Genomic DNA, 13,340 nt, shown 5'->3' with positions numbered 1-13,340 from the left:
AGGAGGGGGGGGTGATGTCAGGGTTGCCCAGAGGGGCTATTGCATGTGCTCTGCTTGGTTCCTGGTGGCTGCCAACCCACTTTGGTTAGTGTGGGTGTGTAGCATGATACCTGCTGTGTGGGAAAATTATCCCAAATAAAACTGTCAGAAGCACAGAACAGCTATTTGTGCTTGAGTACCCTCAAGTGTTGCCTTTGGGTTTGCAGTGCTGCTGTCAGCACTGGGCTGGGAAGCTGATGTGTACCAAGCAAGCTTGGTAGTGTATCTGCCAAAACTGAGTATTAGGATGAGTCTTTAAAAAAAAAAAAAGGTGGCAAATGAAAGCACTGAAGAGGCGGCATATGGGGCACAGAGCCTTCAAGGTCCAGCCTTCACCATGGTGGACAAGCTGTCCTCCAGAGCAGAGGTTGTGGTGGGCAGGGTTTGGAGGGTGTCTAGCAAGTGATAGATTAACTGCTGCATGTATTTCAGCTACAAGCATGAGAAACATCGCACAGTTTTGGTGAGGGGCTGGGAATGGGATTTGTGCCAGCTGCAGGTGACAACTGTTGGGCATTCCCAGTGCCTTATCAGCTTCGTGCCTTAGGCACAAGGCTGAGATTAGGACTTGCTGTATTCTAAGAGCTCCTCTTAAAAACAAATCTGCAGTGACCCAAAAAAAGACTGAGAACCCACTCCTTCATCATATACCTGTTCTCTTCCCCAGCCCTGTGGATATTTTAGACTCTTCTGGGTCAGAAAGCCAAAATGCGTTAGTTGGAGAGGTATATACTTGCTCTCGTGCAACACTACTCTGGTTCTGTTTGTATAGGAATTTGTAATTGCTTGGATGATTTTTATCTGCTGCAAGCTGAGCGAGTACATGCATCTGATATCAGGATTGATTTGGAATGTTTTAATCTGCTCCTGTTTAATGTGGTCCCATGGACCCTACTAAAAGATGGACTGTGGTCTAGCAGCACTGGTAAGCCAGAATTATATGGTTGGCCTGTTTCAGGCTTGTTGCGTTGGGAATACTAAACAGGCAGGACAGTGAACTTTCTACCTACTGATCAGCTCTTTGAGCATTTTCCTTGTCCTATTGACTGCTGCACCTCAGAAAAATGCAGCTTCCTACATGGGTCAGAGCAGGACCTTGCCTGTGATTTGCTGCAAAATGCCAGATGCTACTGGGGAGGGCATGGAGGTTCTTGTAATGGAAAGTTTACATATAATCTGCATGTACAAGGAAAATGTTCCCTCAACTCTCAAAATTAGAGGCTGCTTTGTGCCCTATAACCTCAAGATTTGTGGTCTCTTAGAATAGTCTGTGCTCTTAAAAATCACCCTTGCTACTATCTCAGCGTTCTCATCTGACTTGAAACCTGCTGTACTGTGGGTCTTGGAGACCTTGTGAGTGGTAAATTCCACAGCATGTGACTGTGCTGGAGCCTGTGTGTTTGACTAGCAAGGCAGAAAGATGCTAAGAGACAGCAAAAGGAAATCAGCTCTTAATTTATTTGCCTTCCTTGTCATGCTTGGCTTTGTCTGATGAGTGTCCTTCAGAGAGCTTTGTGTGCTCAGGAGAAATTCTGCAACAGACAAGATTTATAAGCATCTTCCCTCTTGCTGCATAATAAAGCAATAACAAAAGGGCAGACAGACTTGCTTTACTTTCAGTGTGAAGATTAGAGCTGAAAACCCAGCGACAATAGGGAAAATACAGTCTGAGAAACTAGGGTTTGTGATAAGCTGGAAGGAAACTGAACTAGATTCTGAGTCAAGAGGCTTTCAAAGGGTTAAGTTTCCCTGCTGATGGTTGAGTGCCTGTGGGTGGAGGGGAGATCACCCACTCTTGGATCCCAACTGTTCTCCTGGACTCCATCTGTAACAAACACCAAACTGGGAATGGTGGAGAGAGTGTCGGCATGGAGGAGTCATTTACCACATGATGGAAAAGTAATTTGTGTGCTAGAGTCCCTCAGCTGCACCAGCTGTTGTGTGCAGAGCAGATTGAGAGCTGCAGGAACCCGATACTGCTGCAGATGGTCCTAAGCAGAGAGCTGTGGCTGCTGGGGACTGTAGGAACTCGCTATCCACGTTAGTGCCTCTCTCAGGCTTGAGGGAAACCTGCTAATCTCTTCCTTCTCAGGAGGAGACAGCTGGATAAGAGCACATCCTTCCCTCTGCCTGCGCAGTCGTGACCTCTGCCAGGTACATGGCACGGTTGGCTGTCCTGCAGCCAAAGCTTTATGGGATGATTTGCAGGGCTTTGTGGAAATGGGTGGGAGAAAACCACCTGTAATTACTAGACAAGATGCAGCTCCTGTATAGCCCAAGGTATCACTCATGGCAGGTATGCATAAACTTCTTGTTTTCTTGTTTTGCAGCTGAGCTTGATCCTGGCTCGATGCAACCCTCAATGCCACTATTTCCTCTGCTCCACAGAAGATGATTGAAGGATGTTTCTCTTCTCCTGCTGCCTGATGTCAGTCTGCTTTGGTACAGCCTGACTCCTCTTGGGGTGCAAGCAACACCCAATGCTGCCTCTGGTTGGATGAAAGGAACTAGATCAACTGGCAAAACCCCTCCCTGTGTTCACCTTCTATGTGACTCTTTGGCATTTCTTAAAATCTGGCTCTGCTCCCTCTCTTCTTTCTCAAGTGTTGGAAGAGAGAGATCTGTAGCCCTGCTGAGCAGGCAGGGCTTTTGCTACATGGTGAAGAATTTCTACTCTTGTGGCTCTTGGTGGCTGGGTGGGAGGGAGGGAGCTCAACAGAAACCCAGTAGGAGAATCAGTGTTTGAAAGGACAATGGGCAGATGCCAAACATGAGGAGACTGCAAGGACCACTTGCCACCCTATTGGTGCCAGCTGTGTGTAAAATCTTCCCCTATTTACAACACAGCCTCTGTCCCTCTACAACATCTGCTTTGTGGGACTTCCATCTACTGGTCTCTCTGTGTTCATCAAATCACATTCAACTTCATCCTGTTTTTTTTCTTAGTTCTCAGATCATCCTTTAATCACAGTTACCCATGCCAAAATGTTCCTGCCACTTTTCCATCTCAAAATGGCAATAGCAGCATTGTTTCAAATAGCTGCTGCTGCTTTCCTCTTCCTGTCTAACATGGGTTGGAGGGCTCCTTTCCCTGGTGAGTAATACTGATCATGGTTATTATCTCCTTTCTCTGGGAAATTGATTTGCTTGTTCTCTAACCTGTGGGCTCCAGAGCCAGTGATTGAAACACTTCTGAATGTCCGAAGTGGTGGGCACACTGATAACCTTTCTGCTGTGCTCCTGGAGGTGGACAGGATATCTGGGAAATGGCTACTTCTCTTATGCTGGAAGTTGCCTTGGTGAAAAGGCATCTTAGTGATAGGGATGACACCCCCATCTTCTTTGGGGAGGTCAGGGCTTGCTGTGAACATGGGGAAAATGAGCCCCTAAAGAGTGGCACTCTGGTCTAGGGCCTGAGATCTGTAGATCAGCTCCCAGGACTGTTTCTGAACTCTCCCACGTCTTCATACTTCATGGTGTTAGCACGGGCCCCATCCCCTCTTTTAAGTTTTGTTCCTGCCCTCTTCCCATGTTAATATAATTTTGCAACTAGTTTCTGCTCTCCTGAGAGGAAAGCAGCTTCTCTCTCCTGCATCAGTTTGCTTTCTGCTTAAATTTACTGCGTGTCCTGGATTTTTTTTTTGTAAGCATTTAATAAAATTTGAGGAAGATGTTGTAACAATGGCAACGCTGAGGGTTTTATTGATGTAAGAGTTCCTGCAGCAAAACTGTTTCCCAAGACCTTGCAACTCTCCGCTTGAGTGCAAACAGGAGGAGAAGAAACATGAGGCTGAGTGACAAGAAGAAAAGGAGCTTGAGGTATGCAGGATAGGAGTTTTCTGTGTGCATGCCCCATTTAGGAGATCCTTGTCATCTTGCTGCATTCTTCATTGTTATTGGGGGTAACTGACTAAAGTGGGAGTGAGTGGTGTTTGGGTGAGAGGTGGAGCAGCATGCAGAGGACCTCTCAAGAGGAGTGATCAGCTAGGAGAAGCAGAACTCTTAGCTCCCCAGCTAACGGACCTGAGCAGTGTCAGGCTTCAATGAAAATCACTGGTCATGTCAGCTATAAAAAAATAAAATACTCTCTGGCCTGCTTGTACAGCTGAGGTGAGCTCAATACAGCTGTCTGTATGGGAACTCAGTACGCTGAGCTGACTATCCTATATGGAACCTTCTAATGAAAAGCCTTTTTATGAAGGTGGCCTTCCAAGTAATAACATTCCTATGGTGTAGAGACAGCAAATAACTTGTGCTATCCTTTTCTATGCTTTCCTAAAGTGTTAGGAACAGGAAAGTTCTCAGATACTATCTGCCATTCTTGCTGTCATCTTTCTACTTACTGAAACCCTTGTCCTTTCCATCCTCTACTTCAGCTCCTCCTGGAGGAAGGAATTCAACAAGTCTGTGTTCTCAGAGTTCTCTGAGGAGCAGGAACAACAGCTGGCCTCATCTTCCTCCCTTCAGCCCTTCCTCTGCCAAGCTGGTATTTTTCAAGTGAGACCAGGGCAGTAGCAATGGGGTGTATAGAGATGTCCTAGCTTGAGGCAAAAGCAGCACTAACCAGTGTCCTGTGTGGAACCTGCAGGGATGCAAACTGGTCGCACCAATTTGTTTTAACTGTTTTGCAGTTGGCTGGTGTAGAGGATGGCCAGAAACTTCCCCTGTTGTTATTTCTGTGCCCTGCCATTTTGGAGAGCACAGACAAGCCCCTGAAGCCCGCTTGTGTGAGATGCTTTCTCTACGGAGGGTTAATTTGCAGGGTGTATCTTCCCTAATTAAAGCACATGTGGACTAGATATGGTTTCAACAGAAACAATTGATGTAATTGAAGTTCTGGCTGCAGCACAGAAGTAAGCATATTACCTGGAAACTCTCCATGGAGACCAGAGTGCTCTAGTAGTGGTGAGGAACCACAGAGAGACATTTGTGGTTTGGAGCATATGTATGCAGATCTTTGAGGTACCTATATCTGCCAGGGGAATTTTTTCCACAAATAAATTAACTTTAGGATGTGCTGTTTCTCCTCCCACAGTAAAGTGGTGCACATGTGGTGGGAGGAGTGGCAGTGGGGTTATCAGAATGGTGAAAGATCCCTCCAAAAAAGGGCTGCTACAGCCAGGTGCCAGGTGCTCTGGACGTTCATCTTGGTCAATGCCAGGAGGGGATGAAAACTGCTTTCTCCCCTCAGCAGCAAGTGAGTGTAACAAGGACAAACTGAGGCATCAAGTCAGTCTTTCTTGCAGGATTAAGCTTCTCTCAAAGCCTGGTGGAGAAGAGCAATGCTTTTCTGGTCTCTGAATCTATTGGCTGGCTGTGTTCTCTGTGCTGCCATGCTATCCCAAACTATCATCCCCCTTGGCAGGTTGACAGTGCCCGAAGAGAGGGGCCTGAACCCTGATATGGGCTTACAGTGCTCTGACCTTGAGGCACACCTCAAGGTGTTCCTTCTTTCCAAGTTTCTTTCCCTGTCCTGCCTGTTTAAAAAGGGAACATCATTTTGTATAGCATTCACTCTTAAATCTGTGAAGGCTACAGTAACAGTGAAATGTGCTACCTGTCTTTCCATAGCAGGCTTCAGGGCTGCTTTTTTTCCCAACAAACTTTAATGGGTGATTCTACAAGAGTATATGTCAGACAGGATGCAAACATTTGGCCCACAACCATTGCAATGCCTACTTCCTGCAGGCCATAAACCAGCATTACTTAAACTTGGGGAAAGCTTAGCTGATGGAAAACTCAAGTCTGTTTTGAATGTTATGCCTTTATACAGCACTTGTTCTGCCTTGAGGCTGGGGGCTAGACTTCATCTGGTTCTGTTTCCAGGAAAAAAATAATAGGCTCATTTTTATGACTGTCTTTATACATGTGTGGTGGCTAATTAACAGATGTCTGCTCAGCCTTTGCTCGCAGCTCTGCAGTGGGCCTCCAGTGAGGTGGTGATGAGTGTCTAGAGTTTCTAAATTATTTTGCTCCTTCAAATGTGTCTCTAGTTTCTGCTCTTTGAAGGAAAGGTCAGACTCGGAGACACTTGGGCCTGAATGTCAGAGCTTCCTCTACTGCCACTGCTACCTTAGGGAAGGAAAATAAACAAGCTCAAAGAACAGGGTGGCTATAAATAATGAGTGGGCAACTGATATGCTGGTGAACAAGGTTCTGAGTTTGGTCTATTGATAACTCTTGCCAGCTCAACACACTTTCCCTAATGCTGTGTGATATTTATATATATCTATATAGATTATAGATATAGATATAAAAGCAGATAAAGAATGGATCTGACAGTGACAAGAAGTGTAAATGGAGCTAGCATTTGCTTCAAAATGATGGACCCATTGCAAGGATTCCAATAATGATAATGAGACAGACCACAGGCAATTTCCCTATGATTTTTGCATTGGATCCCCTGAGGGTTTTGACTGCAGTGGAACAATTTGATTTAGATCATAAATTTCAGAAAGGTGCTTAATCTATTAGTGATGATTGTAGGTAATAGTGGTTTAGCAGTGCTAAAGACATGCACTAATCATCCTTCAAATACATAGAAAAATCTGTGATGGGCTTGAGGCTTTTGAGGGTGATGGGAAGAACTGGGGGAGGTTGAAGCAAAGTAAGGGCGAAATATTAAATTTTAAAGCATGAAAGCAGCAAATTGCAAGTGTAATTGTATTGCAAAGATGCTTGGTTGGCTAGGTAGTCCTTCCCTGAGGTCGTGGGGAGGATATGTGTGGCTGCTGAGAGTATGCTACTCTCCTACCTCACTCACCTCTCCTGGGAACTGCCCATAACGGCAGCTCCAGGCACTGGTCCTGACTCCCATCCTGCTGCTCAGGCTTTGTCCTCACTGTGACTCATCCATTTAGGCATAAATAGCCTGAAGATGAGCTGCTGGCCCTGTCTCAAGTTGTCCAGCCTGATCCCTTATCTTCAAAGAGACATCTAGCTTAGATCTAGGGTGTCCAAGGAGGTTCTCCTGAATTGCACAGGGACTCCACCTTAGACGTCTAAAGCAGATGGTGCAAGCACATCTCCCAAAGCAAACAGCTGAGTGATGTAGTTAGTCTACCACAAAAAATAGGAATCAATATTAACTGAAGAAAGATGAAATTCAGTACTTACTGAAGTATAATTTGTTTCCATCTGCAATCATTTGCATGTTGGGTGCATTGTGTTACTTGGTTTCGTTTACAAAATTAACATCGCTCCTTTGAGATCATTTCAGGTGCTTTTTTCTTGCGATTTTTGGAGCCCTGTAGGTAAATTAAAAACATCAGATGGCAAAGAGCATTTACAGTAGCCAAAAAGTACAAGAGGTTTCTCATAAATAAAGTTACTTCTTTTCAAAAACATGAAACGTTCCATTACCTAAAACTATAATGAAGAAGGGCTATCAGGTAACATTATTGCATGCTCCTGGGTTTGGCTCTGCAAAGTTTGGCATCTAAAGTACTGGAGAGGTGAAGGACAGATAGATGGTGATATTGCCAGAACAGATATTCTAGCTGAGTAGCTCCAGGCAATGAAACCAGTTGGATGCTTTTCAAGTTTGCCAGTCAGATTTACTGTTTTGCAAAAGTCAGGGTTGCAAAATTCAAATTTGGAGCTGTGCTTTGATTGTTCCTATCCCAAGAGAGGAAGTGCATAAATTCTGGCTCCATCTCTGCTTGTTCTTGACAGGGGATGTCCTGTATGCAGAGGGTGCAAGTGCAGAAAATGCTGTGCTGAGAGCAGAGGGGGTTTGGAGTTGATTGGTTTGGTGAATTTTTCTTGGGGGTCTGTGTACTCAGCTTGGGGCTGAGACTGAGCTGATAAGGATGGCACCAATACCTGCCTTTGCCCTGGCTGAATATGTGAGCTGCCCAAATGCTATGTTGTTATTTACTGCTTCTTGGACCCTGGGCATTCCATCCCCATTTCCAGTTATCATTCTAGTTTGGGCTTTGCTTCTTCATGGCCTTTCAAGAGCCTTTTAGTGTGGAAGCGAAGGCAGCTGGTAGGTTAAATGTGCTCACAGGGAGATGGGGGTATGCAAGGGCAGTTTCTTTCCAAAGCACCTTTACACCTGGGTTAAGCTTGGTCCATTCCATCTGGCTTTTGAAATGCTGGTGAGCTATGCCAGAAAACCAACTCTGAAGGCAAATTCTTGCTTCTCCTCCAGTACCACCCCACTAAGCCTTGTTGCTCACTGACCCTATGCACTAATGCATCTCTAATCTGACTTTGAGTCGCTCTGTTGTGGATCATGAAAGCAAAGCATTCCCTGCATCCATCAGAGCTGTAGCCTGTCTGATGAGGCCAGTTCTCACGGAAGGGATGCAGATGCTGGTGTCAGAGGTGAGCTCTCAATTTGCTTTCTCCCTCTTTGGCTTGCTGATGACTGATGAGATGGCTCTGAAGGACATGCTGCTCCTTAGAGCAGTGCTGACCTGTGAAAGGACTGGGGAGGTAAGTGCTCGATCCATGCAAATACCTTCATGCAATTAATTCCTCTTTGATGACTATAAAAGACAATGGCAGTTTTGAGTTGTTAGGTGTCGTAATGACTTTGTGTGTCTCCAACACTGAAAATATTGCTGGGAAAAAAACCTGGATAATAACCAGAGCCAACTCAACTGGAAATTTAGGAAAAAAATAATCCCATTATGAATAAGAACACTTCAACAGAATTTAAAAATGCCAAAGGATGTGTTGTACATTGCTCTGCCACTGTCATAACCAAAACCACATCAGGCTAATGAGTGTATTTGCAGCATGCACTGGATGAATAACGCTTAAGGCGTTATGTTTGCATCTGATGCTAAAGCAGGAGGTGTTTAGATCCCTCTGTATTTGTTATACAAACATGCACAGTTTCTGCTCTTACAGGCTAAGAGGGGGTAGGACAAGGGCAGATTCTCCTACCAACTGAGTTTCACAGAAGGGATGACACACTAGAGTCCTCCACAGAGGTTTTGATTGACTCCCTCCCTTCAGATGCAAGGAGAAGAACAGCAGTATCAGGAAGGCGGGTATAGGCATACATAGGTAACCTGCTCATTAATAAAGAGAGCTTGTTTTTTGCCCTTTATTCTCCTTTTTATGCCCCTGAACCTTTAAGGTGTCATGGAGCCACCACCTGGAGAAGATGCTGACACCCTGAGGTTCCCCAGCCACCTTCCAAGGGTCAGGTAGGTGAATGCACGATCTGGCAAATACTTGCTTTCCCCTGTATTGGAGCAGCTGCTGCAAGAAGTACATCACTGTGCATGGCAAGGACTGCACCAGGTCTCTTCTAGCTGGGGAAGGGAGAGACAAGCTGAGGACTGAGATCCCCAGCCCAGATGTCAAGTGAGGCTATTGGTGGAGCTGAGAGGAAAACCTCCTCTTTGCTTGGCCCATTTGAGTTGTTTCAGATTCCTCAGGTCACTGTCATTGCCAGTAAAATGGCAGCAGTCTGCTGGTACTTAAATTGAGGAGCTGATTTTAAAGTTAAAGACTCTTCTGATCTCTGCTTGACCAGCTGCATAAAACAGGTCATTGGATTTTACCCAGGAACAGAAAATAATTATATATATAATCTGTCCTTTCTCTGAGCATACTTGGTCACTATCTGATCTGCTTTTTTATTGGCAACTGCTTCAATTAAATTGGAAAGTGTGTTTCAGTGAACACAGGGCATCTACTCTAACCTTGAACTGCTGATTAAACCCCACTGCAGAAATGCTTTCTCTGAGGTGGGACAAAGAGAAGGAAGGTGGGGGGTGGGAAACTGGGTAAGAATTGTTTAGCTCCCCAAATGGCTTTTGTGATTCCCATTTCCCACTTGTTTTCCCATGTGTCCTGAATCCTGGTAAAAGTTTTTAAATTAAGTGTCACAAAACCAAACAAAATATCCCCACCTTTCCCCAGTCAGCTTAATCAATGTCTTTTCCTGGATAACTTTGTGTTTCAGTGGTGATGTCTGTATAAGTGGACAAATACACCAGAATCAGAACAGCTGTATCATGCAAAAAAAATAATAATCAAAATATATTCTTCTGAAAGCATTCAAATACGACTTCAGGGGGGTGAAAAAGAGGAAACATTCTGACTCTGAATGATGGAACAACTCAAGTAAAGCACATTTGGATTGCAGCTATTTTCAGATGAAAGAAGGTGGTGTTGACAGGTCCTCTGTAGCTCTATCATGAAGATGTAAGTCCCTAGCCATGGGCAAGTTTGGGTGAGGAAGGACCATAGGAGGTCTTCTGGCCCATCTCATGGGCCAAAGCAGATCTGCTTCAATATCCAATCAGTTCCCTCAGTGTTGGTCAGTAGCTGGGAAATAAGGGATCGGTATTGTTTAATTTCAGGAGTTAGATCTCTTCTGGGTTGTGAAAGAGCAACCGTTTTATGGGAAGGATGTAGCTGATTTTAACTACAAACTCTGTAGTCTTTAAAGAACATAATCCCACAGGTTGGATTTCAGACTTCTAGGGCTGTAGAGGTTTTTAGATGCACTTTTACAGCATTTTCTCAGTGTGCTGGCTGAGTGCCATCCAGCCATAGGAAGCAGTGATCCATGGAAATGCTGCCCATTTACTGGTGTGCAAATAAGTATGAGGGGATGAGGGTATATCTATATAAAAAAAAAGACAAGCATTTTGCCAAAGTGCCTATCTTTATGCAATTTGTAAAATTATCAGGGCTAATGTGCACACTGTAAACCGTTTTATGGGAAGGATGTAGCTGATTTTAACTACAAACTCTGTAGTCTTTAAAGAACATAATCCCACAGGTTGGATTTCAGACTTCTAGGGCTGTAGAGGTTTTTAGATGCACTTTTACAGCATTTTCTCAGTGTGCTGGCTGAGTGCCACCCAGCCATAGGAAGCAGTGATCCATGGAAATGCTGCCCATTTACTGGTGTGCAAATGAGTATGGGGGGTGAGGGTATATATATAAAAAAAAAAACAAGCATTTTGCCAAAGTGCCCATCTTTATGCAATTTGTAAGATTAACAGGGCTAATGTGCACACACTGTATTTAAAGGCATCTCCCCTTGAGTGCACTGGCTGCTGCAATAGGTCAGCCAACAGTCAGAAAAGATGAGAAGGGCTGATTACAGCTCCCCTGCAGAGTGGTCCTGCTATGCCAAATATTCCTGTGGCCCATCTCAAATAACCAGTCTGGGTGCTCCTACCTCCTGAGAAGAAGTGTGATACTGGGGTAGGTTACCAAGTGGAAATCTCTCTAGATCTCTGCCCCAGCCTCTAGTTCCTGCTCAAGGAGGAATACTGGTTTGCTGCATCCTCTCCTAGGTGGAGGTGCTGTCACTGTAAAAGCTTGCCAGGCTCTGGCTTGAGGTCAGCAGACAGATGGGCTGTCAGCAGACAGTTTGAGACCCTGGTTCCTGTCTGTGATGCCTGCATACGTGCTTTCTTTGGCCTTGGTGCTGTCTCTTATCTGGCAGCTAGTGAGAGAGCCTGCTACAAAAACAGGTGCTTGCTGCAAGCTTGCCCAATAAAATCTGATAGCTTTTGGTAGTAATGTGGCCACAGCCAGGATCTTCTCTCCCTCATCTGGTCCATGGTCCAATAGGGTGCATGAGGTAGTTGGTGGTGGTTTGCTTGCTCTCTGGGCTGGCATGTCTGCGTTGCAACATCTCAAAGGCAAGTCCAAGTACACCTTGCTGCTGATGCAGGGAGATGACATCAAGACACCACAAAATAAATAGCCTAGAGCAGGACAATCCAAGTAAAGAGAGGCTAAGATGATGATGAAAATGTCACAGGCTGTGAATGAAATTGCTGAGTGGTGGCATCAAGAGGTGAAATAAAGACTAGATGTAGGGAATGTGTGTAAAGCACAGATGTGGCTATAGCATTAAAATATTGGAGAGGGTTATAGTTGTGTGTAGAAGTGGACAGAGAGACCCACAAAGGTTAGAAAGGGCAAACATAAAATGAGCTGTTGGGAATGAGCCTCACTTGTCAACCAGATAACAGCAGAGCAAATGGAGGATGTGGGCATCAGATAAGCCCCTTTTCCAGAGGAGTGGAACAGATCCCCTCAGTCTTGTGTGAAGAGGGAACTTGATCATGCTAGGACTGGAAACAAGATGCATGACATGGACACAAGCGCTCTGACAGAGTCAACCCATAGGAAGCACAGACGTCCTCTGGGACAGTACTAAGCTGATAGGCCATGCTTGCAGGTGGTGGCAAAGATGAAGCATGGACATAATGCACAAGGTAAAGATGAACATTGTCTGGAGCAGTTGCCCAGCATGTCCATATCAGGAACTGAGCTGAGTGCAGGTACATGTTTACAGGAGCTAAGGGGATGCTGCATGCAGCAATATTTACAACTCATCTATTTGAAAATTGACCTAGAGTAAGCAGAAACGTCTGGTTACCTGTCCCTCCCGTAACCTGCATCAATGTCACTTTTGTCAAGGTGGTTAGAGGCAAACTTGAATGATGTGGAGCATTTCCCTGTTGCTGGTGCACAAGCAGCACCACTCCAGCAGAGGCTGTGCAACCCCACAAGATGCTCACATTGCTCCTGCAAACTGACTGGCAGCAAATGGGCCAGATGGGACCACAGGAGCATTCAGCCTCACATCTGCAAAGAACTGTCCTGGTGTAAGCCCAGGCTTAGCATGCACTTGCACAGACATGCTTCCTTTTTAACTGATTGATCCAGACCTTGGTGTGGAAGACCTGAGTCTTGATGCTCCACCAGTTGCAGGGACAGTCTATAGCTGGTAGGCAGGCGAAGAAGGCTGGTAAATACCATTGCAAAACGGGTCCACCATGAACATAAAAGGAGAAACAGCTGGGGGACTACCCTCCTAAACATCCCTGCTCTGCTGCCAGTATGGGCAAATAGAGTATTTCTTGGAGATGTGCCCAAGGAAAATGAGCCAGTGGAAGATGGCAAAAAATGCTTGATAGTGCTGAGAATGCAGCATGAACACTGGTTTTCAGTGGAGCTGGAGGCCACGATACCTGGTCTGGCTGTGTGTGCCCATGCAGGTGCTGCTCCTCTCAGCAGCACGAGGTCCCCACCCCAGCTCCCCCACCCATCAAACTTCCAGCTGAAGCCAGGGTGCTGAGGATGGATGCACTGTCCGTCCCCCCCCACCTGCTGACTAACAGAAGCATTGGCTCAAGCTGGGGAGCTGGGGGGAAAGCTGCCAAACAGCTGGAGAGTACAAGCTGGAGAGGGGATTTTTGCTCGTGCATGTTACCTGGTGAATGGGAGGCTGCAGTGCTGTGCTCCCGCTCCACGCCTTTAAAAGTTCGTCTCTACATCCTCGGTTGGGGACCCTTTCCTGCAAG

General features: G+C 45.6%; 1 protein-coding gene across 1 annotated transcript in view; it reads left to right on the top strand.

The window, feature by feature from the left end:
* Window positions 1-8,349: 8,349 nt before the first annotated feature.
* The window catches only part of TNNT3 (troponin T type 3 (skeletal, fast)), a 37,277-nt gene continuing 32,286 nt past the window's right edge, over window positions 8,350-13,340 (top strand). Inside the window, exon 1 of the mRNA XM_010180525.1 lies at window positions 8,350-8,481. Within this exon, the coding sequence (XP_010178827.1) occupies window positions 8,350-8,481 (132 nt within the window). The remainder of the gene's footprint in view (window positions 8,482-13,340) is intronic.

The sequence above is a fragment of the Mesitornis unicolor genome, unplaced genomic scaffold (assembly GCF_000695765.1).
Source record: "Mesitornis unicolor isolate BGI_N332 unplaced genomic scaffold, ASM69576v1 scaffold10280, whole genome shotgun sequence".
Classification (NCBI taxonomy): Eukaryota; Metazoa; Chordata; class Aves; order Mesitornithiformes; family Mesitornithidae; genus Mesitornis; species Mesitornis unicolor.
This window is presented reverse-complemented; position numbering and strand designations above follow the sequence as displayed.